General features: G+C 35.0%; 5 protein-coding genes across 5 annotated transcripts; 2 read left to right on the plus strand and 3 right to left on the minus strand.

The window, feature by feature from the left end:
• Positions 1-130: 130 nt before the first annotated feature.
• LOC124932017 (NADH dehydrogenase [ubiquinone] iron-sulfur protein 7, mitochondrial) lies at positions 131-2,502 on the minus strand. The gene is made up of 2 exons (XM_047472613.1): positions 2,002-2,502; positions 131-628 (listed from the first exon to the last, which is right to left on the minus strand). Exons 1-2 carry the CDS (start codon positions 2,397-2,399, stop codon positions 394-396), a joined length of 633 nt encoding a protein of 210 aa, XP_047328569.1. The 5' UTR covers positions 2,400-2,502; the 3' UTR covers positions 131-393.
• Positions 2,503-3,114: 612 nt separating this feature from the next.
• On the minus strand, positions 3,115-4,141 carry LOC124931617 (protein SENSITIVITY TO RED LIGHT REDUCED 1). The gene has a single exon (XM_047472128.1). It carries the CDS (start codon positions 4,039-4,041, stop codon positions 3,196-3,198), a length of 846 nt encoding a protein of 281 aa, XP_047328084.1. The 5' UTR covers positions 4,042-4,141; the 3' UTR covers positions 3,115-3,195.
• An 842-nt stretch (positions 4,142-4,983) lies between these two features.
• On the plus strand, positions 4,984-7,495 carry LOC124931102. The gene is made up of 6 exons (XM_047471491.1): positions 4,984-5,302; positions 6,171-6,241; positions 6,341-6,399; positions 6,460-6,933; positions 7,021-7,111; positions 7,186-7,495. Exons 1-6 carry the CDS (start codon positions 5,161-5,163, stop codon positions 7,270-7,272), a joined length of 924 nt encoding a protein of 307 aa, XP_047327447.1. The 5' UTR covers positions 4,984-5,160; the 3' UTR covers positions 7,273-7,495.
• Positions 7,496-7,748: 253 nt separating this feature from the next.
• On the minus strand, positions 7,749-14,371 carry LOC124929110 (serine/threonine-protein kinase EDR1-like). Its single transcript, XM_047469386.1, has 13 exons — positions 13,833-14,371; positions 13,094-13,534; positions 11,967-12,070; positions 10,405-11,462; positions 9,975-10,015; positions 9,793-9,861; positions 9,506-9,606; positions 9,243-9,321; positions 8,812-8,910; positions 8,639-8,707; positions 8,485-8,534; positions 8,223-8,399; positions 7,749-8,144 (listed from the first exon to the last, which is right to left on the minus strand). The coding sequence occupies exons 1-13, from the start codon at positions 14,223-14,225 to the stop codon at positions 8,069-8,071; spliced, it is 2,757 nt and encodes a 918-aa protein (XP_047325342.1). The 5' UTR covers positions 14,226-14,371; the 3' UTR covers positions 7,749-8,068.
• Positions 14,372-22,362: 7,991 nt separating this feature from the next.
• LOC124928890 (involucrin-like) lies at positions 22,363-23,172 on the plus strand. The gene has a single exon (XM_047469140.1). It carries the CDS (start codon positions 22,363-22,365, stop codon positions 23,170-23,172), a length of 810 nt encoding a protein of 269 aa, XP_047325096.1.
• Positions 23,173-24,189: the final 1,017 nt, after the last annotated feature.

Here is a 24,189-nt window from a genome sequence, read left to right on the forward strand (position 1 = left end):
TTGGGGTTTGAGAACCACTCAACTTGAATCAATACAACTGAGACATAATTACACCTTAAATCTTAATTCTCTGCATAAATCCAATTCAAACAGAAGAAAATGCAATGGTTTTCTAAAACAAAGAATATGTAGAAAAATATCAGATATGCCATTCACTGCTTTACAAGCAGACAAAAGGGTCCAAAGAGATTGGTACCGACAAATACACACACAGACACACACGTAAAGTATTAACCAATCCATCGCGTCGGATGTAATTTAAAAAAACTTGTCATAAACATCAATAATATGCCAAGGTAAAGTTGCTACTACTACCATCACCATGGATTTTATTATGGGATAAGAAGAAGAAGAAGCATTAACTCATGTGAATATATGCAGCAGCAGCAGCATTCACTTGGTCCACCAATGAAGGAAATCCTTGCGCCTGTTGATCTTCTTTTGCAGCTGAAGGAGACCATAAAGCAAAGCCTCTGCAGTGGGTGGGCAACCGGGCACATAAATATCAACAGGAACAATCCTATCACAACCACGCACAACAGAGTACGAGTAATGGTAGTATCCCCCTCCATTCGCACAGCTTCCCATTGATATCACCCACCTAGGCTCAGGCATCTGATCATAAACCCTGCATTGTTATTTCGATTATCAGCAACTAGTTTTAATCATACCACCAATAACATTTCACAAGAGAAATCCTATTTCCAAGACCTAGGTGAGACTGAGAATGTCCAAAGCATGAGATGAGAGAGATAATCCAAATTAACACCATTTGATTCATTACCCAACATAATACATACTCTTACTATTTATTACCTACTACCCTACACTACTACTACAACTACCGCCACACTTCAGCTAGGCCAAATACCTTGTCAAAATGTCTCAAGTAAGGTTCTATATCTAAAAATGTCTTTTTGAATAAGGTTAACTTTTCATTAGAAAAGTAGCATTCAAACATTACAAAACAGGGGGAGAGGAAAGGGAAAAACAAGTACAAGAAAACAGAAATACAAATAGGTTAGATGCCAATATCTAAAAATGTCTTAAATCAAGACTCGTGCCTACAAATTGTTACAAAACACTTCAACATCCAGTATTTGTGAAATGGAATTGTTAATTTTATTCTTCAAACCTTAAAAAATGTCTTATTTCTATCTTAAACTTAAGCTTGAAATAACCAAGTAAGTTTCGGTAGGCAATTGTTAGATTGGGTAGCACACTTTAAGTCTATGTGGATACCACATTATAAGTAAAAAAAGAAATGCTCATGTCACAAATAATGGTTAAGAGATTTGTGTGATTCAGAACAATTTTGTATATACAGTATACATACCATTATCTAAGATATTTCATAATATGACCTTGTTTAGGACATATTAACAACTTCACTATCCAAAACAAATAGTCTGCCCTTCATCTATTAGATCAGCAGTTTGAATAAATTATAATTCGCCATACAGTCATACGATGATTAGCTTTGCAAGCTATTTACTTGCAACAATTGCAGGCCTTCTACAGGCTTCATACAAGATAGTTCAAAATAGAATTGCCAAAGAGAGGAAAAAAAAAACTAATTTGGCAGATAAACCCTTTCTGTGAAATGGATTCTTTCTTTCCAAACAGAACATTTATATCACACCATCACAGAGGCCATTGTTGACAGGGGAGGAAGAAAGTTCAAACATGTAATGTTGAACAAGACTAAGGAATATCTTTCAAAATCAACAAGAGCTTGGGCTGAAGAACATGGGGGAAACTGGAGTTTTATAGAAAAATAAACCAACTGTTATAAAGGGTAAATTCATCAGCTCCAATTTGATCCAACTGAAGAAACAATCGTAAATGTCAAAACTAGCAACATATTATGTCTCATCCATTAAAGACTCCCAACAATTTCTAAGGAATATAAAAAGAAACTTAAAATCATTCGACCTTATGATGGAAATATCTCAACTTTCGAACCCTAATTTCTGAAGAAGAGAGAGAACGAGAACATACTTGCGAAGAGCAGGAGCCATCTTATTGGTGAGAGTTCCAGCAACAATCATACAGTCAGATTGCCTAGGGCTTGGCCTGAAGATGATACCGAATCGATCCAAATCATAACGGGCAGCTCCCGTATGCATCATCTCAACAGCACAACATGCTAAACCGAAGGTCATCGGCCAGATAGATCCTCGGCGAGCCCAGTTGAGAAGATCATCGACCTTCGAGATCACGTACTCACCGGTCTTGGAAAGGCCAGTCGGTGATATGGATGATGGAGGCGGTGCCTGGGCATATTGAGTCGGAGGTGAAGATTCGGCTAGCGCCGGGATGGTGGTGTGGATCGCCGCCGCCTTCTGTGATGCGAGAAGGGCAAGTCGAGGGGTGGCGTTGCGAAGAAGAAGAGCCATTATTAGAGAGACGGTCGAGCTCAGAGAAGAGAGAAAGAGAGAGAGAGAGAGAAAAGGGTTATTTTGGAACCCAGAGACCGAACACTGTTACCGACTCGTCGGAGGATATCCAATACAATTGTTTGGCCTTTTTAATGGTTATTCTCAATTATTTATTATATAAAATATTTTTTTTTTGTAACAAATTAATAATTATATATATTTGTTTTAAATAACTTCTTTATGTTTCATTTATTATATTATATATATATATACTAAAATAAATATGGTTTATATTTAAACTATAAATTTGTCAATTATATTTTTATGTTTATTTAAAGTATTATATTTGTTAATATTTATTCAACCTTTAATATTAGTAATGTTTTAAAATTGTTTTTAAAAATTGTTCTACTTCTTAACTTGTTTCATATATTAAGAATGATAATTTAAAATTACCCTGTGATGATCAAACTGAATTGATTGTTATGTTTTAAAATTGTTTTACTTCCTAACTTGTTTCATATATTAAGAATGATAATTTGAACTTGAACTGAATTATCCAGTTTAAGACGATTTTCTCCGAGATGGGACAAGAATGATATTTTTCTTTATTGATTTTGATATGAAACTATTAATAATCTATATAAATAAATTAAAATAACAGTTGAATTTACAAGAAAAAAGTCACCATTTAAGAACTTGACTTGAAATAAGCTAAAAAAAAATAATCCGATTAAGAACAATTCTAAGAAGCTCTTTCATAGTTTCGATTCATAATTTCAATTACATATTGCAGATATAATCTGCTATATTCTTAATTTACGCTCTGAATGGATGATAGCTGCAGAAGATGAGTGTGAATAATATGAAAAGAATGCCAACTCAAATCATGAAATGCATCTAAAACAGAATTAATCTTAACTTCTTTTGTGAATTTCATGGCTGCCAATATATGCTTCCTCGAATTTAAAGTATCTGGATTTCTCATCAACAATGCATGCTGTTCATATTTCTCAAAGCTATTACCCAGAATTATAATGTTCTTCAGCTTCTCCAGTCCCCAATTAGTCTCCAGAAGATGATCATACAGATCTGAATCACAATGTGGCATGAAAAATAACACCTTTTCTACAGCTTCTCGTCTACCTTCTTCATTCACCGATAACACAGAGCAACCTAGAGTTTCCATTACTCTAGATTCAGTTAAACTAATGATTGGATCAAACACTTCAACATCTCCAATCCATCCTAACGATTTCTTCATCAGAATTGCTAAGCTAAGTTGCAGACGAGGTGATTCATATGATTCAATGCTACCAATTCCATAAATAACCATCTTCATCTTCGACTCACCGTTCAAATCTCTAAGAATGGAATTCTGAACCTCCGGAGATCCAATTTGATGAATGAAGGTCGAATAGAAGTCAGAGGTTTCAACTTTCTTAATGTATAGCATCATCTTCTGCAACAATCTTGATTCCCTTTCGGGATTTACTTCAAGATCAACAACAGATGCAGGTTGTACCTCTGGTGGATTAGGGTTTCCAGACTTGGGCAAATCTTTGTTCCTCCTCTTCTTCCGACGATTCATAACAACTGTCCAGCCTTCGATTGGACTCGACTTTCCAAGTGTAATCGACTCTGCAGAGATACGATCCATGGGGTTGTCTTCGGACGATCGAAAGATCGATCCTTTGTTTATTTATCTAAGTGAATACAAAAAGCTCAGGGAAGAAGACGGCTGAAGAACTCTTTTCTGAGTCTCCCTCTTTCTCTTCTTTCGTGCTGGGAAGATAACGGGTAGGGTTTAAGATGGACCCGGATCGGAAAATGTCGGGTCGTGCGCGGAACGGGTTAAGGAGCGTTTGGCCGTGCGTTTCGATCACCCAAAATTTTAACTAATGACAAGTATAGTTCAGAAATAAAACATTACACAATCCGAAATAGTCTACACAAACTCTTTGTGCAATCTTACTGAGTTCTAATTTTATATTGAGCTAAATTTAATAATATTTAAATTTTGTTATTTTTTATAATTATAGTTGACTAATATCTCATTTAATTCTTTTTTTTTTTTTTAATTATTTATAACTCTTTTAATATAATTTTTTGTTATGTAAAAGAGTTGTAAAAATTATATAAAAAAATTGTAAAAAAGAAAAGAAAAATAGATTAGTGAGGTATTAGTCAATTATAATTATAATTATAAAATTATATTATTATATTATAAGATTTAAAAAATTAATATTATTTGTAGTTTTTTCCATTTAAAATTAGAATGTATTATAATTTTTTTATATCCCATATTAACTTCAAACATTCTAAATGTTTAAAAAAAATATATATATATTTATTTAAAAAATTAAAAATAACATATTAAAGATATGTATTGTATTTTAAATTATTTATTTTATAAATTTAAAATGAAAAAAATAAATTATTTTGAATAATTATTAATTTAATTAAAAGAATTGTTGCCCTGCTACTTTAGGTCTTACTTAATTTTCTTAAGCGGATTATAACAGATGGTTAAATTTTAAAAAAAATAAATAAAAGAAAAAAAAATTAAAGAAGAAGAAGGTTTTAAGCAAAAAAGTGTTGACAGCATAGAATCCCAGGGGGACAGGGTGGCTATGAAGAAAGGGCATCTGATCTTCTGATCATCTTTGCCCTTATCAAATCTCTCGCTCGCCAGCACCCATAAGCTTACTTACTATAAGAAGTAGTAAAAATCGAGTCTTGAAGCAGCACTTGCTGGGATTTTACGCGACTGGAAGGAATGGCGGACAAGCCCAGCAGAGGGTTAGTACTCTATGGAGATGGGTTAGCTCCTTTTCTCGCTGATAAGCACACACATTTGCACTCCTTCGCCTCTCGCGCTTTCTGTGGCTTCTTGTCCCTCCCCAATTCACCTCCTTCAGGTTTCATCTCTTATATCTATCTACTTCTCTATTCATACTTTCCATTAGCTTCTCTGTTTTACAGATATGATTAATCCTTGATTCCTGTACCACTTTGTGGATCTTCCATGGTTATCTGTCTTACTTCTTGTCCAGGTTCCTTGTAGAATTATGAAACCTTAGTATGTAAACATGTTAAAGCAGCTTGATCTAACTAATTCTTTACCTTCCTCCTAGGAGCAATCTGATAGACTTTCTATTAGATTTAGGTCTGAAACCTTGAAATTACTTGAATGAATGAATGAGAGAAATAGAATTTGAGTTGAGAAGGTAAGGGAAGGGAAGAGCTTTTAACAAGCTACGTGCAATTGAGAATATAGAACCCTGCATGAGAAGAGAGAAATCCTAGATGTTTGTGAAGGAAATTTCGCTAACACTCTTTCGCGTCAAAATTAAATAGTAACGGCTTAATAACGGAATTAACCGCCAGCCTCAAACCCTTCTCGTATCATAATCGTCTTTTTATTTCTATCTAATTGGCTAGGTAATTGTGATCTCTATAGTGGTCATACCAATGAAAATTAAATATAAAGTCGTCTTAATTGCTAATTGTTTTTGATTCCCTAATCTATTGACTCTTGGTTATAGATTTCCTTATACACGTTCTTATTGACAGATTTGTTGTTGCCTCGAGTGTTGGTATTTCATTCAATCAAATTCAATGCTGTGAAAACACGTGGCTTTAATTGATTGGTCGTGGAAAATCTTCACAATAAATCAGATTTTAACATCTTATTGCATTAAGTGCAGACTCTTTTAGAAGATCTAGTGGCTAAAATAATACAGTACATTTCTGATCATTCTTATTTGTTATACATTTGGATCTTAGAAAACGAAGATGCTAGAGTGATCAGAGAGTTTGCTCAGCTTGTGGATGCTTGTGACAGTAATCAAAATGCAGTGAGTTCATTACATTATTCGTTTTGTGTGTATGTGATGAATTAAAAGTTTAATAAGATGTATGAAAAAGACTCAATGTATTGGTTTTACTTCTTCTAGTGCGGAGAAGAAGGGGCTTCTGAGAAAGTTGATCAGCGAATGCCAGTCATCTCTGAGAGGTAATTTCTAACCTAACTGAAAATTTATTTATTGGAGTTCTTCTGATTTTTTGTTTACAGGTTTATGGGAATGAAATGTGCTATAATTACAAACAATTCAGCATTAAGAACTTTTGGAGTGAAATTGGGACTGAAGGCTTTTGAGTTAAGCGAATTTATCGACGTGGGGCATCCCATATCCGATACTGCAGCTGGGAAGTTGCTGAATTTGCTTGGTTTTGAAGAAGGGAAAGTTTCAGTGACAAGTTCATTTGATTTAGTCTTTGTCCACATTGGAGGAGATAATAATAATACTGGGGAGAAGTACACAGAAAATGTGAATGGACTAGTTGGGAGCTTAGTGAAGAATATAGATGAACCTGATTCAGAAATTGGTTTGCGCCTGCATCTATCAATTCTAATGAGTTATGGGACTGTAGTGGATGCAGATGATAGCTTCTCTGTTTTGAAAAGTAATGATTCTGATCTGTCTAGGTTATTACAACCTTCTCAAAGCTATACAATGAGAGGTCGGAATCTAAGAAGTAACGTTAGGTAAAAATCTTAATTTTTTTAAATAGAGTAAAGTTAATTATCATGGGTCGAGCTGATATTTGACATATTATATGTATGTATTAACAGGCATCACTATCCCATATTAATTGGTCAGTGGCAGAATGCTGTAACTCGCAAAGATGGAGCGAAAGGGTTTTGTTTCAAACAGTTTAAAGATGTAAGTAGATTGAATAATTTCTATTTTTTTCCTTCTTTTAATAGAAGAAGATGCTTATATATTTATTCATGCAGAATGGTGGGATGCTGACTATACCCGCAGATAGATTTATACATGAAGTGGCATTTAAGCTCTGGAAAACACCTAAATATGGAGCTTGAAGCTGCTCTCATGATATGATGATTGTGTAGCTTATAAAATAAAACACTTTGGATGGGAAGAAGAAGAAGAAGAAGCAAGAAGAATGATAAGATTATAAAGGTTGTAAGATTTTATACTTTATTTTTCATGTCTTTCTTCTTAATGTTAATGATACCTAGACAATATTCTCACTAACATCCATTCTGAACAAAGACTCCTTTTTAATGCTATACTTTTCATTCATCTTTAGTCCAAAATAGCACATTTTCTTTTTTATTATTAGCTTACAGTTTATTTATTTAGGTTTCGAAATTCAAACACGATTTGTGTATATTGACTAATCCTTCTTGGATCATTTTATGACCAAATTAATCACAAGTTATCTTTAATTATTAAAAAAAAAACTTTGCATTATAAACAATTAGATAAGACATGTATAATAAGACTCAAATATTGTATTTATATGATGAAGTGACCAACAGTAACAACTGTTACATCAACAATGCATAATTAAATACAATTTACTATTCTATTTCATGCATGTAAGATCCAGAAACTCCTTTTTTTAGGGTTTCTGAGGAGGTCAAAATTATACAATTATGAAGAAGACCTCACTTTTTTCTCTTACACAGAAAATTACAATTGACTTTAAAAGTAGAGAATTTCTTATATATATCAAGCATTTCTTGACTTGAATTAACAGACATGGTTAGGAAATCAGTTGACTTTCACTCCTTTGAATGAATCCCACACATCCTGATCCAGCAGCACTATTATTATTACTATTATATACGTCTTTTAGCAACAAGCATTTGCTCACTTGCGTTGAAGGTGCGGAAGTTGTCTCAGACGATAAATTAGCTCTGTGAATGAGGGCCTTGATTGTGGATCACTGCACCACCACCCAAAGAAAATATATAAATTACTATTATTGACAGTATTTTAGGGTTAGTAGCTTTATTATACATACCGATGCCAACAATCAAGAATAATCTTTGCTGCAAGAGGGTGGATTTCTTCCATTATATGAAGATGCCTGTTCTGAAATCCTACTGCCCCAACAACCTGCATCGAGTTCAACCCTGTCCAAGGTACACGCAGTGTTGCCAGTTCCCACAATATTACGCCAAAACTATACACATCTGATCTGCAAACAATTCCCCAACATATATACATTTTATATTCATTCATTCAAGAATGGCTCATCGCTAAATATTAATGAATTCACTCACTTCTCATTAGATGGTTCATTCCTAAGAACTTCAGGTGCCATCCACTCAGGCTGCATCATGCATTTATTTCAGTTAAGGTTCACGCTTTCAGTACCAAACCACAACATCAGAATAATATATTTATTTATTTTTTCAACTATAATCCCCTTCTTACCGTTCCAGCACTTGACTTGGATGACAGGAACGTATGATGTTTAATACGTGACAATCCAAAATCACACACCTGCTAAGTCACAAGATATAGTTGTCACTTCATCATCCTAAATTAATTTATCAAGCAAAGGGGGGAAAATGATCTTAAAAATATGGAAGAAGAAACCTAGGCACCTTGACAACCCAATTATTGTCAACAAGAAGGTTTGGAGTCTTAAGATCTCGATGAACTATGACAGGATTGCTTGTATGTAAGTAGTTCATGCCCTTAGCCTGCAAGAGAATACCACATCTCATATAACTCTACTGTAGGACAAGCAAAATAATATAATCACCAAAGCCTTGTTTAATCTAGGGTTATTTGAATGAATAACCAAGTGTTTATTTCTAAATAACCTTGTTTGAGTGTAGGTCATTAAAAACTAGGTTATTTGGATAAAAAAATACATTAGGGAGGGTATATAACTATATATATATATATATTCTAAAGGTATTTTGGTTGATGTTTTGAATGATGTGATTATTGATTGAAATGTGAATTATTTGAAAAAAATCTTAAATAACCCGCATCGAACAAGGCCCAATAGAAACAATTTATATTATACCACATCAAGAGCCATCCGCAGCCTCCTCTTTTCATTAAGTTGGTTACTTGAACGATGCAACAACTTGTACAAACTTCCCCTAAAGACAGAAGAAGAACATTTTTATGATTATCACGTCAACCAGATGAGACATTCAAAAATACAGTTCTACAAGGACTTGTTTTCAAGTTACAAATGCCATGAATATCAATACAAGCAGCAGCGGTGAAATACTTATCAATGCAAATATGTTGTTTAAGGCCTTAACCCATAGCAATACCAACCTAGGAAGATACTCAGTTAGTATAGAGAGATTTGGGGGATGTGTAACTGCTCCCATGAAGAGAACAACGTTGGGATGTCTCACTCTCAACATTATCTCAACCTGCAGGAAAGCACATAGGCAATCATTCGGTTATAGTTGTGAAAATTGACCCCATTTGGAAACACTTATTGATTTTGAATCTAGATCAGTTTCCACTTTCCATATATTAAAAGCAAATTTATGCAATTTAGTTTAAATGTATTTGGAACAATAAGTGTTTCCAAAACGTGAGAAAAAGTTTAGTACTTCGCATTTGAACTGATGTAGTGCATCGCCTGAAATATCTTGGTCCATAAACTTCTTCACAGCAACTTCCTGCAATTGCAAAATTCTAGAATGTTAATTAAAATGTATTGCCCCAACAGAAAACCCAAACATCACATAAGAACAGAAGAGAGATTAAGTTGTATGACCAGGAAACAACTTACAGTGCCATTCAACTCTGAACGATAAACCTCACCATATGAACCTACATTACATTTTAACAACTGCTCAGTATATGAAGAGGGAATCTGCTGAAAGGCCTACTGCATCTGAACATTAGCTTAAATTGTTGGTATCAATTAGGAAACTAAGTTTAACATCCATTATCAGAGATAACCGTTTATGTAGAAGAAGATGATCATAAACTTTTCTCCTTAAACAGGAACCTATGGGCTCTTGCAAATACGCCAGCAATTAAAATACAATCAAGCAGGTTTATCTTTGCCTTTTTTTGGTAGAACAAGAGAAAGGAAATTCTAAACCAGTTGAACAAAAAAGAGTTTGGTGGAGAATAAAAGACTAAACAAGAAACAAAATATTCCAGTTATGATAACACATACATAACTATGATCAATTGAATAGAAAAGTTCTTACCAATACCAACACGTTCTCCAATTTGAAGATCTTCCCATGAAATTTCCCATCCACCAATTTCACCCAACACTGTGTTTATTCTATCATTCCCAGCACTCAGATCAGTATGCACAGTGGTAGTTGGTACTGACATCAGTGCGTATACTTTTTCCTTTCCAGTGTTAATAGGAACCTTTCCTATGTTTTCTTCAACATATTGCCCCCTATAACCAGTCAAATCTATTCTTGGTTGTAATTTGTAACTGTCAAACGCTGTCTGCTTAAAGGACTGACAAGGTTGTTCTCTATGCATAGATGAATTGTTGGACAGAAGAGACTTGTTTCTGTCATGAATGTTATCTGACTCAACAGTTCCCTGATTGGAAACAAACACTCTCTTGGTATTAGCATCAAACATACTTGGAAATCTACTTGCGGCCAAATCTTCAGCAAAAATGTCACTGCACACAAGTGACACTGTGCGGTCCTCATTTATCACCACCTCCTTATTGTTGAAGGCCATTTCATCAACTGTGTTGATATTCGATACATAGATTTCTCTTATAGTTTTCAGTTTCCTTGTATCTTGCACATTCATGTTAGAAAATAAATCTTCCGGTGGGGAAGCACCACTTTCCAACAAAACAGCGTGAAGTTTCTGAGCAAATTCAGGATTTTTTGCTGCACTAATGACATATCTGGAAACATCACTGACTTTCATCTTTTGAGCAACTGAATCCAATTCTTTCTCAGTAGTATTTGGTTGAGCTTGGGATGATCTGCACGATAATGGAACAAGCTTCCCGAACTCGTGCTCAAATGTCTCTTCTTCATTTTGTTCACCCAGGTTCACCTCATTACCTCCAGGCAGAGAATCCAATGTGGTCTTCACTGGTAAAGTTGAACTCCCATCTTTGCCTACCATAGCCGTGGTTTCTTTTACACCGTTAAATTCTATATCAGTAACATTATATTGTTGAGCATCCCTGATGCAAAACCTTGTAGTCTGAAGGTCTGTACTGGGTACCTCAGCAGGAATTAACATGCCCGGAGCACCCATTAGATCAATAATGTACTCGCTGAAATTCAAAAAGGAAATTAACATATAATTATAAATCTTTTTGATCAGTCTTAATGTCTGAAATATAAAACACAATCCATTTATGAATTTCTTAAGCCATTGCATGCTCGCAACTGATTACAACTGTAGTTTAGCATGCCATTTTTTAGGATTTTTATTTTAGTTTTAGTTTTAGTTTTTTTAGTGTGCTTCTATTAGAAAGCATATTACTCCTATAATTTGGAAACAATAACTCATGATAGGTGAAAATTATTATTTATTTATTTTGAAAACAGACAATTATGTTTTCACTCCAAAGGGACGACCATCCACATAAAGAAAAAACAGTTGTTTACTGACCAATTCATGTTTCAAAATAACAAGGATAGGAATGGTAGGAAATCCACTCAATAGAGAAGATTACTGACATGCATATAATATGCAATTCAAGTTAACCCTTCCAACATCAAACACATAAACTAAATGTCAGAATTATATTAACAATGTGAGTTTGACTTGCTACCTTCCATCATTGAATTTGACTAAATTTACAGCTCCTTCATCAGTACCAGTAAAATGGCTTCCTTTCACCAGCATACAAGGCAGATTGATGCTGTCCGCAAGTACCTAACACTCCATAATAGAAGATATCAAATGTTTTATCAACATGCAAGAAGTGACTCAAGCTTTCTTTTATTAAAAATGAAAATAATCATCTTTTTGTCAAATGAAAAGCAGTAGTATTTAGCTTACCATTAGGAAAGACAAAAACAAATGTAAAGTAAATTTTATAAAGTTGAGTATGAATGGGTAACAATAATAATCTAAAACTGTGTAATCAGAAAAATCAGGAGGTAAAAAGATTTGTACATACAAGAATCTAAAGTACTAAATCAAAACAGAAATTTAGCAGGTCAACAAAAAACTGATCTTCCAAAACTGTTAGAGGATTCCAAATAACAGTCCCAGAATTAGCTTGAGTCATGCTTATGTAATTGATGACTCAAATATCAGCCTATGTAAGCAACAAAAATGTGAAATTGAAATATATTAGATATATGCTTGATTTAGAAAGAGAAGATCCATACAGATTCTCACTGCTCAATATAAACATCAAGAAACCAATATCACAACATATGACTAAATCATTAATGAAAAGCACACATCTATTTCTTTGATAGGACATCTCATCAAGTGTTAAGGAAGAAAGGGTAATTTTTTATGCAAGAAATGAGTAGTTAAATACACAAAGTGTAGTCTACAAACATGACATAATGTCCATGGACAAAACATGCCACCTGGTAATCTTTCTTATGCCCACTGGTGCTAACTATGCAGCATAAAGCACCTTTTGTAATGCACATCTAGCCACAGAAAACAGTTCTCAATATGCAAGTAAAAAGTGTCAACAATAACAAAAACAGTATTACCCACTGGAGTTCATTCCTCAAACAACTTGCCCAAAAACTGAAATTGACCAAAAAAAAAATGGAAAGCAGTAATCAATATAAATGCATACTTCTATCTTCTTCAGTGAGATAATAATGCAAACTCAAGAAGCAAATTACATTCCTTTTGTCACAAGGTAACAAAGAAATAAGCCTTCATTACCAGCGATCAAACATAAACATTTAAAGTATGAATTAACACCTTGAAAAGCAATGCGCGATGTCGTGAAAGCCCAACATCAATGCAACCAAGGGGAAGGACGATACTTTTTAGAGATGTACGTAATTGGTTACTCCTTATAGTCCACTTCTTCAAAATTTCATCAGGATCATTAACAGGACCCCCCATCCTATTAACAACAAGATCAGCAAGCTTCTGGATTAAACAATCCATAATTCGAGCCTTGCCAAGAGTCCGACACTCCAAAGAAATGAAATGAGCTATTTCCTGGAGCTGATAGAGGAGGGGGTCGACTGGCCTGTTCACTAAAGTAACTTCATAATTAACATTATCGGAATTAGATATAGCTTGGAGATCTAGCAGAACGGGAATCTTCCATTGAATGCCTGAGGTTGAACCAATGCTATATACATCATAAAAGCCATCTCTCACTTTCTCATCATAATTCACAAAATTGTAGCTCTGCAGATGACATACACAGACACTTCCCTGAATTAGCATAACCAATAAACAAGGTATGACAAAAGTGGAACAATTATTATATATCCAGTGAAATCATGAAAGGAAAAAATGGCAGATATCCATTTACCGCAATTGAACTCCATATGCATAATCACTTACTCACAAAGTATAGTAAACAGATGTAACATCGAAATAAAGCACGTATCACGTGATTGATAGAAAATAAATAAAGCTATTAGGAGCAAGGAAGAATAAAGAACCAGTTCAACATTGATTGTGAAAAGAGTTGGATAAATACCCAGTATCGAAGAGAAAGGGAGTCAATGCAGGTTTCAAGAGGCGAAGATGCGAGGCTTATCTTCTTAGCAGTATTGATCTGCGCGGTCTCGGAGTCTTCCTCCTGTCGTGAATCGGAATCGGAAACACTCATTGCCAGGGCAAGTTGCACCTGGAACTCCTCCTCGAAGAAATTGAAATCGAGGGAATCATTAGTAGATTCCGCCGCCCCGGGCCTCGCCATTGGTTGAGTCGCTGCCGTCGACGACGACGACAAGGAGGGATCATCGGAAGAAGATAATTGGGGAGATTCTGTGAGCCGTTGGGGAAGTGGATATGAAGGATTCAAGCGGTGGTGATGGATAGTTCCAGCCCCGATGTGGAGTTTCCGTAGGAGATGTTTCATCTTGGACATGGCTGTGGACTGAATCGCGCATCGACTGTATGTCTCTTCTCTTCTCTTTCTTAATCTGCTGTAGAAATAAGATTCTTCTTCTTCTTCTTCTTCTTCGCCAAGTCACCAAATACCAACAGTGCAATTAAATCAACCTTCCCTCCAATAAGAATGCGTCTTTCCATCTCATTTTCTCTCCTATCTCCCTCCATGTATTATTTATTAAACTAGCATTTAGCCCGTGCATTTGCACGAGTAATAATATAAAAAACCGTGAAAAAAATTACGGATAACATTTTTAATTTTATTTTTAACCGTTTTAAATTTATGGGTGGGTCAACACATAATCCGACCCAAGTATCCATTTACTCAACATTATTATATATTAGTTAGTTAAAATGTTGAACTTATATTAATATTAAAACGTCCCGCATTTATCAAATTTGGTGTTTGAATTTAATATATAAAGTCTTTGTACCTTAGTTGGTTAAAGAGTTGTACTTGTTTTGTTAGGTTGCAAGTTCGAAACATACCTCTAGCATGTTTAATTTTATTTTTAACCGTTTTAAATTTAAAAATGGGTAAACCCACAATCCGACCCAAGTATCCAAATTAACCACAGCTCTCAACCCGGCAATCCGGACACTTTAAAAATTAAGCATCATTATATATATATAGATTTTATTATTATAAAATTGTAATAAATAAAAGAAATAATACAATTTTTATATAACTTTCTCAAATTAAAACTAGTGTAAACTCAAATATTCCCCAAAATGGAAAATTTGGTTTGGGTTATTTATGTTTGAACTAATGTTGAATTTAATTCGATTTGAATTAACTAAAAGAATAACAGTTTTCCGAAAAAGATCTGTGATTTAATTTTATTATTTTTTGTTATATTCATATCATTTTAACGTGAAATAGAATATGTGATATTAGTTACATCAAATTAAATTAAGTTTAATTCGAGTTAAGTCGGAAGATTCAAACCAAGCCAAGCCAGATCAATTACAAATGAACGATTCATGTTCATGGGAGAATTTTTGGCATGAATTATTAACTGATTTATATTCGTGTTAGTATAGTTCAAATCGTCAATCTCAACCCAACCTAAATTGTTAGGTGCTAAAAAATAATTTAACAAAAAAGAAGATACACATGACATACATGAAAATACATCTTTTATCAAATATAATAACACCTTAAGTGAGAAGATACTGATATGAACAAACACAATTGTTATGTCAATCAATTAGAATAAAAGACATTTAAACTCCGGTTATAAGTCAGATATAGGGTTTTAAAAAAAAAACTACTATTGCAAATATAACATCTATTCAAATAACCGAACTAATCTGATAAGTATTAAAATATATGAATTAGTGTTATGAATAATTTTTTTTATAAGTATACCAGCTTGATTTTTTGTGTATTTATTTAATAGGAATATACTATATTTTTAAGATATAGTATTGTTGAATTTAAATTCATAAAAAAATACCTTACCGTCAAACAATCTTTCAAAACATATGTAAGTTTTTTTTTAATTGATCTCATTTGGAATATTTTCAAATGAAATAACTGAAAAAAATATAAATTTATGGATAATTTTTTTTTATCTAAATTCATATCAAGATTCAAATACATAACTTAAAAATTATTTTCAAATTAGGCCTTTTGTCCCTTAAATTAAAAATAAATAAATTGAAATGAGTGGTGAGTGCGTTAGTTTACAATGTTGCTTTTGGTCCTTTAGTTGCTTTTAAAAATTTACAGACATGATTTATATTATTCATATAACTTTAAGGGCTTCTATAACATAATTAATTAACCTAAGGTAGAAGTTTAAACCAAGACTTCAAGTATCTCGAGATATTTAAAACAGGGCATAAAGCTTCACTTGTACGATAAAGTTGCCTCAAACTTTAGCCATAAATTCAACACGGGTTCTACAGTTTCTTGGTATTTTCAAAATGGTCCTTTTCATGGCTATATATATATATATATATATATATATATATATATATATATCACTTTTTTTTGTTTTGTTTTTCTGAGATGTCATTTTTTACTCAAATTTTTTTCCATAGTTTCCTTAGACCAAATTCTAAGTTTGGTATATTAGTAGCTTCACGAGTTATGATGTGATTAAGACCGACCTCTATATTGTGATACTACGATTTAATAATTATTTATGCGATTCATAATTTACTTTCACCTAATTGTTCAAACGAAATAATAAAATTATAAAAATATGATATAAACACTGGAAAGGAGAATCTTATAAGGAAGCCTATGAAGATATATGTGAAGGAAAATAATTATAATTTTGTACATCCAAAGTATGGTGATGTAGTTGGCTAGTGCATGATCCTTTATAAAAAATTATAAGAATAAATGTTGAATTAGTATTTATAAATAATTGTCACACATGTTGAGTTTTAACCAACTTAATTATATCGGTTTCTTAATTTAATTATTTTGAATGATACTTAAAAGTTTAAATCCCACTTTTGAAAATAAATAAACTCTTTAGGTCTTGTTCAAAATCTTAAAAATACTTTGAAGGCCTATTTTAACATTCCACCCTAAATAATGACAAACATCTTCTAGAAAACATAACACAAAATGTAGAACATAAACTTTAATCAACACTATAACGCTCAAATCCAATATTCATGACCAAAATAAATGCAATTGGGCTCCTTTGTGTAGTCATAATCATCAATAAAAAAAACACACTATTATTTAGTGGTGTCGGTTACTTCTTCCTAGTTGTTCCAAAAACAATCATCTTGTGTGCATTATGATCACACGATCTTTTGGAAGTTTATATAATTTATTGGTAAAAAGTTATAATAAAAAAAAGGTCACCAACAAGTTACATGGAATTATGCACAACTCCTTTGGCATTAAAAAGTAATTTTAATTTTCAACCCATGAAATAATCACACAATTATTCAACAATTTTATCGATGTATTATAAATCATAAAAAAAAATCAGATTAGAACGGTTAATTATGAAAATATAGAAAATGACAGCTCTTAATTAAATATGTGATGCGGTGCGAGTCGAAGAGGCGTTTATGCGAAAGTTGCAGCATCCGAAAATATCTCGCAAGTGTCAGATTTCGACGATTGCCTAGTGTTTTTCGGGCGGAAACGTTTAGGGGCTCAAAATCGCATTTTTATTAGTTTCGGGTGTTTTTTGCAATTTATTAAAAGTTGTTTATTTCTTTTACAAGCTAGGGTTTGAGTATTTAAAGAATCTTAAAACACTTTGTTAGGGGAAGATTATTAATCAGAAAACGAGGTTTCCTCAATATCTATCAACTTTCGGTATTCGTAAGAATCAACGAATCTTGATAAAGGTTCATCCTAGCCACGCACGCTGCATCAGTTGGTATCAGTTTCCAGTCGACCCTGAGGTATGCCGCCCCGAAGACAGCCGCGCAACCCTACCCCTGGTGCTGATGATGGTGACCTTGCTGAGTTGCGACGTGAAAACGCTGAGTTTCGCCGTGATAACGACGATTTGAGGCGGCAGGTTGAATGGTTGACGCAACGGATGGATGCATCTATGCACATGCACCACCCTGAAGATGATGTTACGATGACAGATGAAAACCCTCTCGGTGGTCTTCGGAATCGATCCCCTGAACGCCCCAATCATCGCTGGGAGCAGGCTTTCAGGGTGGACATCCCTAAGTTCGATGGTAGTCTATCACCGGAAGAGTTTATTGATTGGCTTTCTCAGGTTGAAGAGATTCTGGATTTCAAGGAAGTTCCTGCAGATCGTCGTGTACCCCTTGTTACGATCCGCTTACATGGTCGTGCACAAGCATGGTGGAAGCAGTTGAAACAGACACGTGTTCGTCATGGTAAGGCAAAGCTCACGAATTGGGACAAATTCAGGAAGCATATTAGGGCTGCGTTTCTACCATATAATTACGAACGTAACCTGTACCAGCGGTTCCAGAATCTTCGTCAGGGTTCTCGTTCCGTGGATGACTATTCCACTGAGTTTTACACCTTTGTGGCTCGTGTTGACCTGTCTGAGTCCCCTCTCCAGTTGGTTTCTCGCTATATTGGTGGCCTTCGCCTCCAGTTGCAGGATATTTTGAATATGTTTGATCCCTTGACTGTTTCTGAGGCACATCAGCGTGCTTCACAGGCTGAGAAACAGCTAGCCAGGCGCGGTTCGGGTAGCTTTGGAAAACAGGTTGTCCCCACTAGTGGCATTGGTTCTTCTTCCCAGCCGGCCCATCCCACCCCAGCCCCCCCTCGCAGCACTACAGCCCCCCCGCAGGGACGTCCCGGTGGCTTGCGTTGTTTCAATTGTGGTGAAGTTGGCCATCGCCAAGCAGAGTGTCACAACCCAAAGTCCACCAATCGTGGTCTTTTTACTGAGGTGGATGATCCTGACTCTGCTCTTCCTTCAGATTCAGCCCCAGTGTATGATGTTTATGATGATGAGGCAGCGGAGGAGTATGTTTCTGGTGATGTTGCCCCCCTTTTGGTGATTCGTCGATCATGTTTAACCCCTCGTGCTCCTGACAACGAGTGGTTACGCAATAATTTGTTCCATTCCACTTGTACCATCGGTGGCAAAGTTTGCACCTTCATCATTGATGCTGGGAGTTGTGAGAATGTGATTTCTGAGGTTGCAGTTTCGAAGCTGGGTCTGTCCACTGAACCTCACCCCAAGCCTTATCGCTTGTCCTGGCTGAGTCAAGGTACGGATGTTACAGTTTCCAAGCGCGTACTTGTTAATTTTTCCATTGGTTCCCATTATCGTGATGCTGTATATTGTGATGTGGTTCCTATGGATGCTTGTCACCTTTTACTTGGTCGCCCTTGGCAGTTTGATCATTCCGTTATACATGATGGGCGTGCTAATACCTACACGTTCTTATTTCATGGTACCAAGATTGTGTTGATGCCAAATCAGCCCAAGAAGGGTGCTGCCCCCACTCATCATGCGTCCCCCCCTACCACCTTGTTGTCTCGGGGTCCTTTTCAGACCGCCATGGTCGAATCGGGTATGGTGTTTTCTCTATTTTGTTCGCTGATTACCTGTGGTGCTAGTTCTGAGGTGCCTATTCCAGTGCAGCCGCTGTTACAGGAGTTTGCAGATGTTTTTCCTGAGAATCTGCCTTGTGCCTTGCCTCCTTTGCGTGATATCCAGCATCACATTGACTTGGTTCCAGGTGCTGCCCTACCCAACCGTCCTCATTACCGCATGAGTCCCAAAGAACATGAAGAGTTGCGTAGACAGGTGGAGGACTTGCTGGCTAAGGGACACATTCGAGAGAGCCTTAGTCCCTGTGCTGTCCCGGCCCTTCTTACCCCAAAAAAGGATGGGTCTTGGCGTATGTGCATTGATAGTCGTGCTATCAACAAGATTACAGTGCGTTATCGGTTTCCTATTCCCCGGTTGGATGACTTGTTGGATCAATTGGGTGGTGCTTCTGTGTTTAGCAAACTGGATCTCAAGAGTGGATACCATCAGATTCGTATTCGCATGGGTGATGAGTGGAAGACTGCCTTTAAGACTCGTGAGGGCTTATATGAGTGGCTGGTTATGCCGTGTGGTCTGTCGAATGCTCCTAGCACCTTTATGCGTATGATGAACCAGGCTCTTCGCCCTTTCATTGGGAAGTTTGCTCACAATCATGCTGTTAATCGCTCCACTGGTTTCAGTCCTTTCCATGTGATTTACGGGCTGTCTCCGCGTGCTCCTCTTGATTTGTTAGCGCTGCCCAGCAAGGTGCGTCCTCATTCCACTGCTGCGGATTTTGTTGGTCAGTTGGCTCAGGTTCATCAGACCACTCATGACCGCTTGGTTGCTGCTACTGCCAAGTACAAGGAGAAGGCTGATTCGAGAAGGCGTGCTGTTGATTTTGAAGTTGGTGACTTTGTGTGGGCTATTCTGACTAAGGATCGTTTTCCAGCTCATGAATATAGCAAGCTTGCTGCTAAGAAGATTGGTTCTGTTGAGATTGTGGAGAAGATCAACCCCAATGCTTATCGTTTACGCCTTCCCAGCCATGTGCGTACCTCTGATGTGTTCAATGTGAAGCATCTTGTTCCTTTTGTGGGTGAGTCTTCTTCTGATGAGGATGATGCGGTTCCAGATTCGAGGACGAATCTTTTCTACCCTGGGGGGAATGATGCGGTGCGAGTCGAAGAGGCGTTTATGCGAAAGTTGCAGCATCCGAAAATATCTCGCAAGTGTCAGATTTCGACGATTGCCTAGTGTTTTTCGGGCGGAAACGTTTAGGGGCTCAAAATCGTATTTTTATTAGTTTCGGGTGTTTTTTGCAATTTATTAAAAGTTGTTTATTTCTTTTGCAAGCTAGGGTTTGAGTATTTAAAGAATCTTAAAACACTTTGTTAGGGGAAGATTATTAATCAGAAAACGAGGTTTCCTCAATATCTATCAACTTTCGGTATTCGTAAGAATCAACGAATCTTGATAAAGGTTCATCCTAGCCACGCACGCTGCATCAATATGTCAATTTTGTTCTGAAAATTAAAAAATAAAAGTGAGAAGGTGAATCTTAAAGATGAAGAGAGTAAGATAACATATTCTACAAGATTTACAGTTTCACATATATAAGCATGCGCATTACAATAATAATTTGTTGCATTCATTGATTGATTGAATTAATTTTGTACCCCATTTATTGTTGACTTTTTAAAGTTGCTTAACTGAAAATATATATAGTCTTGAAGATAAGGATCAATTAATTAATAGGCCCAATTTCATATATATGTCAAAATTATTAGTAACAACTATAACATGTAATTTGCAATATTTACAAGGCAAATAATAAATGCTTCGGGAACACAAGTTTAGTTACTGAAAAATGTGGATTCATAACATGTATATAATAATTTGTCCAAATGTTTTGAAGAGGTAAAATTGACATTTGAATTTTGAGATTTTATTATTTAAATAATTTATTATCATTCACATTCAATCGATTAAAATTAATTAAATTATTAACAAAAAAAAAACTTCAATTTTATTTATTTATTTATTTTAAAATAAACATTTTTTCATTAAATACTATTACTTTTAGTCCCAAATAAATCTGCTTAAATAACTTAAAACTCAAACCATATAATTAATAAAAAAAAATATACTAACAAATAAAATAGACAGAAATTTAAGACATTCTAAATAAATTTCGTATTTACACTCTTAATTTTTATACATATATTCCTACCATTTCAACAATATATAGTGTGTTTTTTCCAATAAAATTATATATTTCAATTCTATTAAACTATAATCTTAATTTCAATATTTAATTATTATTATGTTAGTTTAGTGAAAAAAGTCTAACTTAATTGATAAAGGTCACCTATTCAATTTACACTCAAAATCGTCTGACTTGAGAATGAAACAAATTAGCTTTCTAAATTAATTAAATAATTTAAATTCATTATTTTAAATGAAAAGCAATGAAAATTTCAAATCAACCACTATTCTTTCTATTCAAAATCTCAAATGGTCCAACATTACATAATAACTAATTGATGTTTTGACATTTTTGTTGGTCAATTCTCAATACCTTGACAAAAATCGCCAGATCAACGAAGTAGAAGGTACAAAGTCGATCAAACCCCATCAGGGTGGTCGGTGGAAAAAATCTACCTAAGAGATCAAAATATTACGAGTTAAATTATCACAAGTTTTAAATAGAAGTGCATTCATGCATTACTGTCATTTTAACCTATGCACTTTGGGCCTTGTTCAGTATAGATTATTTAGATAAGCATAACCAAAAACATCTTCAAACCGGGTCTAAGAAAGTGTTGTAGAGTACTTGTTTGGCGGGTGGTAAAAGAGATAGCAAGTTATTTAGTAATAGAGAAAATGGTATGATAAAATGAGAGCCACACAGGCGGACAAAGACCTCCTCTTTTAAATATATAGAGTTTCATTTGGTCCCATTCCATATTTATTTTATTAACTTAATACAGCAAACAAGTTTACATATTCATTCATTCATTCATCCGGTCGGTCACTATTTTTTGGCTGCTTGCTTTCTTTCTTTCTTTCTTCATCTTCCCCTATTTCTCTCTAGCACCAGTCATCATGTTTGAAGGGTCGGTTTCTTCCATACCTTCGATCTTGGCCTACATGAACAGCTGGCTCAACCAACATTTCTTTTTCCTCCTTCTCAATCTTATGATCGGAACCATTGCTTTCACCTCCACCTTCAATAACCGACACCATCACCAGCAGCAGCAACAACAACAACAACAACAGAAGCCAAACCACCGGGAAGAAGAAGCCCACAACCGGAATCAAGAAGAAGAAGAAGAAATCTTAATCCAACAACAATCATCATCAACAATTCCAACTCCAACTCCTCTTCCTCTTCCTCCTACTCCTACTACCACCACTCAAATTAGCTCCATTCACCACCATAACTACCAAAACGGATCCAAAGAATCCGACCCACCATCGTCAATCCAAACTCAAGTCGATTCGCTTCAAGATTCAGGTACCCATTTGCCCCAAACCCCAACAGTACTAGATCCCCAAGAAACCAATTTCAAAGAAGAAGAAGAAGAAGAAGAAGGAGAGGCACCATTAACATTGGATGATGTGTATGTTCAGACGATGATGGTCAATAAATTAATCCGGACAACGGCCGAACCCATGAAGGAATCCAGCGAGATCCCGGTGAGGAAGGAGGGAAGGATGAAGAAATCGGTGAGTATGAAAGCGGAAGCGAAGAAGAAGGAGTTGGAGTTGGAAGAGACGATCGAGGCCCGGCGGCCGGCGACGATGCGTGAAGGAAAAGGAAAAAAGACGACGGTGGAGAAAGACGAGTACGGAGTGGATGAGAAAGCAGATGATTTCATCAACAGATTCAAACAACAACTCATGTTGCAGAGGATGGATTCGATCGGTAGGCAAAGAGAGATCAGGGTCAAAAAGTAAGTTTATTTCATTCTTTGGGACTCCTTTTGTAATCTTTTTCTCATTTCTATTCTATTCTAGCCTCCCCTTTTCTTTCTTTTCTTTCTTTATTTTCTTTTTTATTTTTATCTCCCCCCACCCACCATCCATCACCACCACTACCACATTAATGGGGGGTCTATGTGCTTTTTTCTTCTCTTCAAAATTGTCCAATTTGCCCCTCACAATGTCCTACTCTAAACCTAGACACACAGCTACACAAGGTTATGTAATGTCTTTATCCAACCCAGTTATTATATAATTAAAAAAAAAAAGAAGAAGCTAATTTCAAATAATTTATTTACATGAAATAATAATGTTTAGTTTTGTTATAAGTAGAAATAATAAATAAATAAATTGGACAGACAGACAGAATTGTATATGTTTTTATTGGGGAGTGTTTTTTGGGATTATGTTTGTGAAATTGGACAGACATGTTTGTTTGAAAGGGGCCTACAATCTTCTTACTTACAGCTCAAGATGAAAGCTACCAAAAACAATTTACCCATGCCCTTGGAGTTTCATCATGTCCTCCTTCCTTGTATGTTGAAATGTCACTATCTCAAATCAACCTTTATTTTTATTATAAATATTCAAACCATAATTTAATTATATACTTCAAATCTACTTGTATAGTAAATATGTATTCTTAATCACTTGTAGAGAACATATAATTGTGCCATCTATATCATTTTGTTTTATTATGTTACAGGTGAGTTTGTTATTTTAATTGAGATTGTTTACATTAATTATTTTATTTCAAGTAGAAGATATTTATTTAATGGCCACAATCTACAATTTTCTATTAACAATTATATATTCTATCAATCTGGTGGGGAGTGAGTTGTTTATTACATTGATTTAACATACGGGCTAACAACATTATTATTATTATTATTATTATTAAATTGTCCATAGAACTACATAATTCAAAGATGCTTAACATGATAATTGCCATTGTCTATTGGACATAGTCAAACCATTAGTAAAATCTTTATT

The sequence above is a fragment of the Impatiens glandulifera genome, chromosome 3, assembly GCF_907164915.1.
Source record: "Impatiens glandulifera chromosome 3, dImpGla2.1, whole genome shotgun sequence".
Lineage (NCBI taxonomy): Eukaryota > Viridiplantae > Streptophyta > Magnoliopsida > Ericales > Balsaminaceae > Impatiens > Impatiens glandulifera.

Excerpts from the sequence above, each read along its gene's own strand:
- LOC124931617 (XM_047472128.1), bottom strand. The coding sequence starts at position 4,041 with ATGGATCGTATCTCTGCAGAGTCGATTACACTTGGAAAGTCGAGTCCA.
- LOC124932017 (XM_047472613.1), bottom strand. The coding sequence starts at position 2,399 with ATGGCTCTTCTTCTTCGCAACGCCACCCCTCGACTTGCCCTTCTCGCA. Across the intron at positions 629-2,001 it reads ATGGCTCCTGCTCTTCGCAA|GGTTTATGATCAGATGCCTG; the intron begins GTATGTTCTCGT and ends ATAACAATGCAG.
- LOC124931102 (XM_047471491.1), top strand. The coding sequence starts at position 5,161 with ATGGCGGACAAGCCCAGCAGAGGGTTAGTACTCTATGGAGATGGGTTA. Across the intron at positions 6,400-6,459 it reads ATGCCAGTCATCTCTGAGAG|GTTTATGGGAATGAAATGTG; the intron begins GTAATTTCTAAC and ends TTTTGTTTACAG. Across the intron at positions 6,934-7,020 it reads AATCTAAGAAGTAACGTTAG|GCATCACTATCCCATATTAA; the intron begins GTAAAAATCTTA and ends ATGTATTAACAG.
- LOC124928890 (XM_047469140.1), top strand. The coding sequence starts at position 22,363 with ATGAACAGCTGGCTCAACCAACATTTCTTTTTCCTCCTTCTCAATCTT.
- LOC124929110 (XM_047469386.1), bottom strand. The coding sequence starts at position 14,225 with ATGTCCAAGATGAAACATCTCCTACGGAAACTCCACATCGGGGCTGGA. Across the intron at positions 9,322-9,505 it reads CTAACTGAGTATCTTCCTAG|GGGAAGTTTGTACAAGTTGT; the intron begins GTTGGTATTGCT and ends TTCTGTCTTTAG. Across the intron at positions 8,535-8,638 it reads CCAAGTCAAGTGCTGGAACG|CCTGAGTGGATGGCACCTGA; the intron begins GTAAGAAGGGGA and ends TGCATGATGCAG.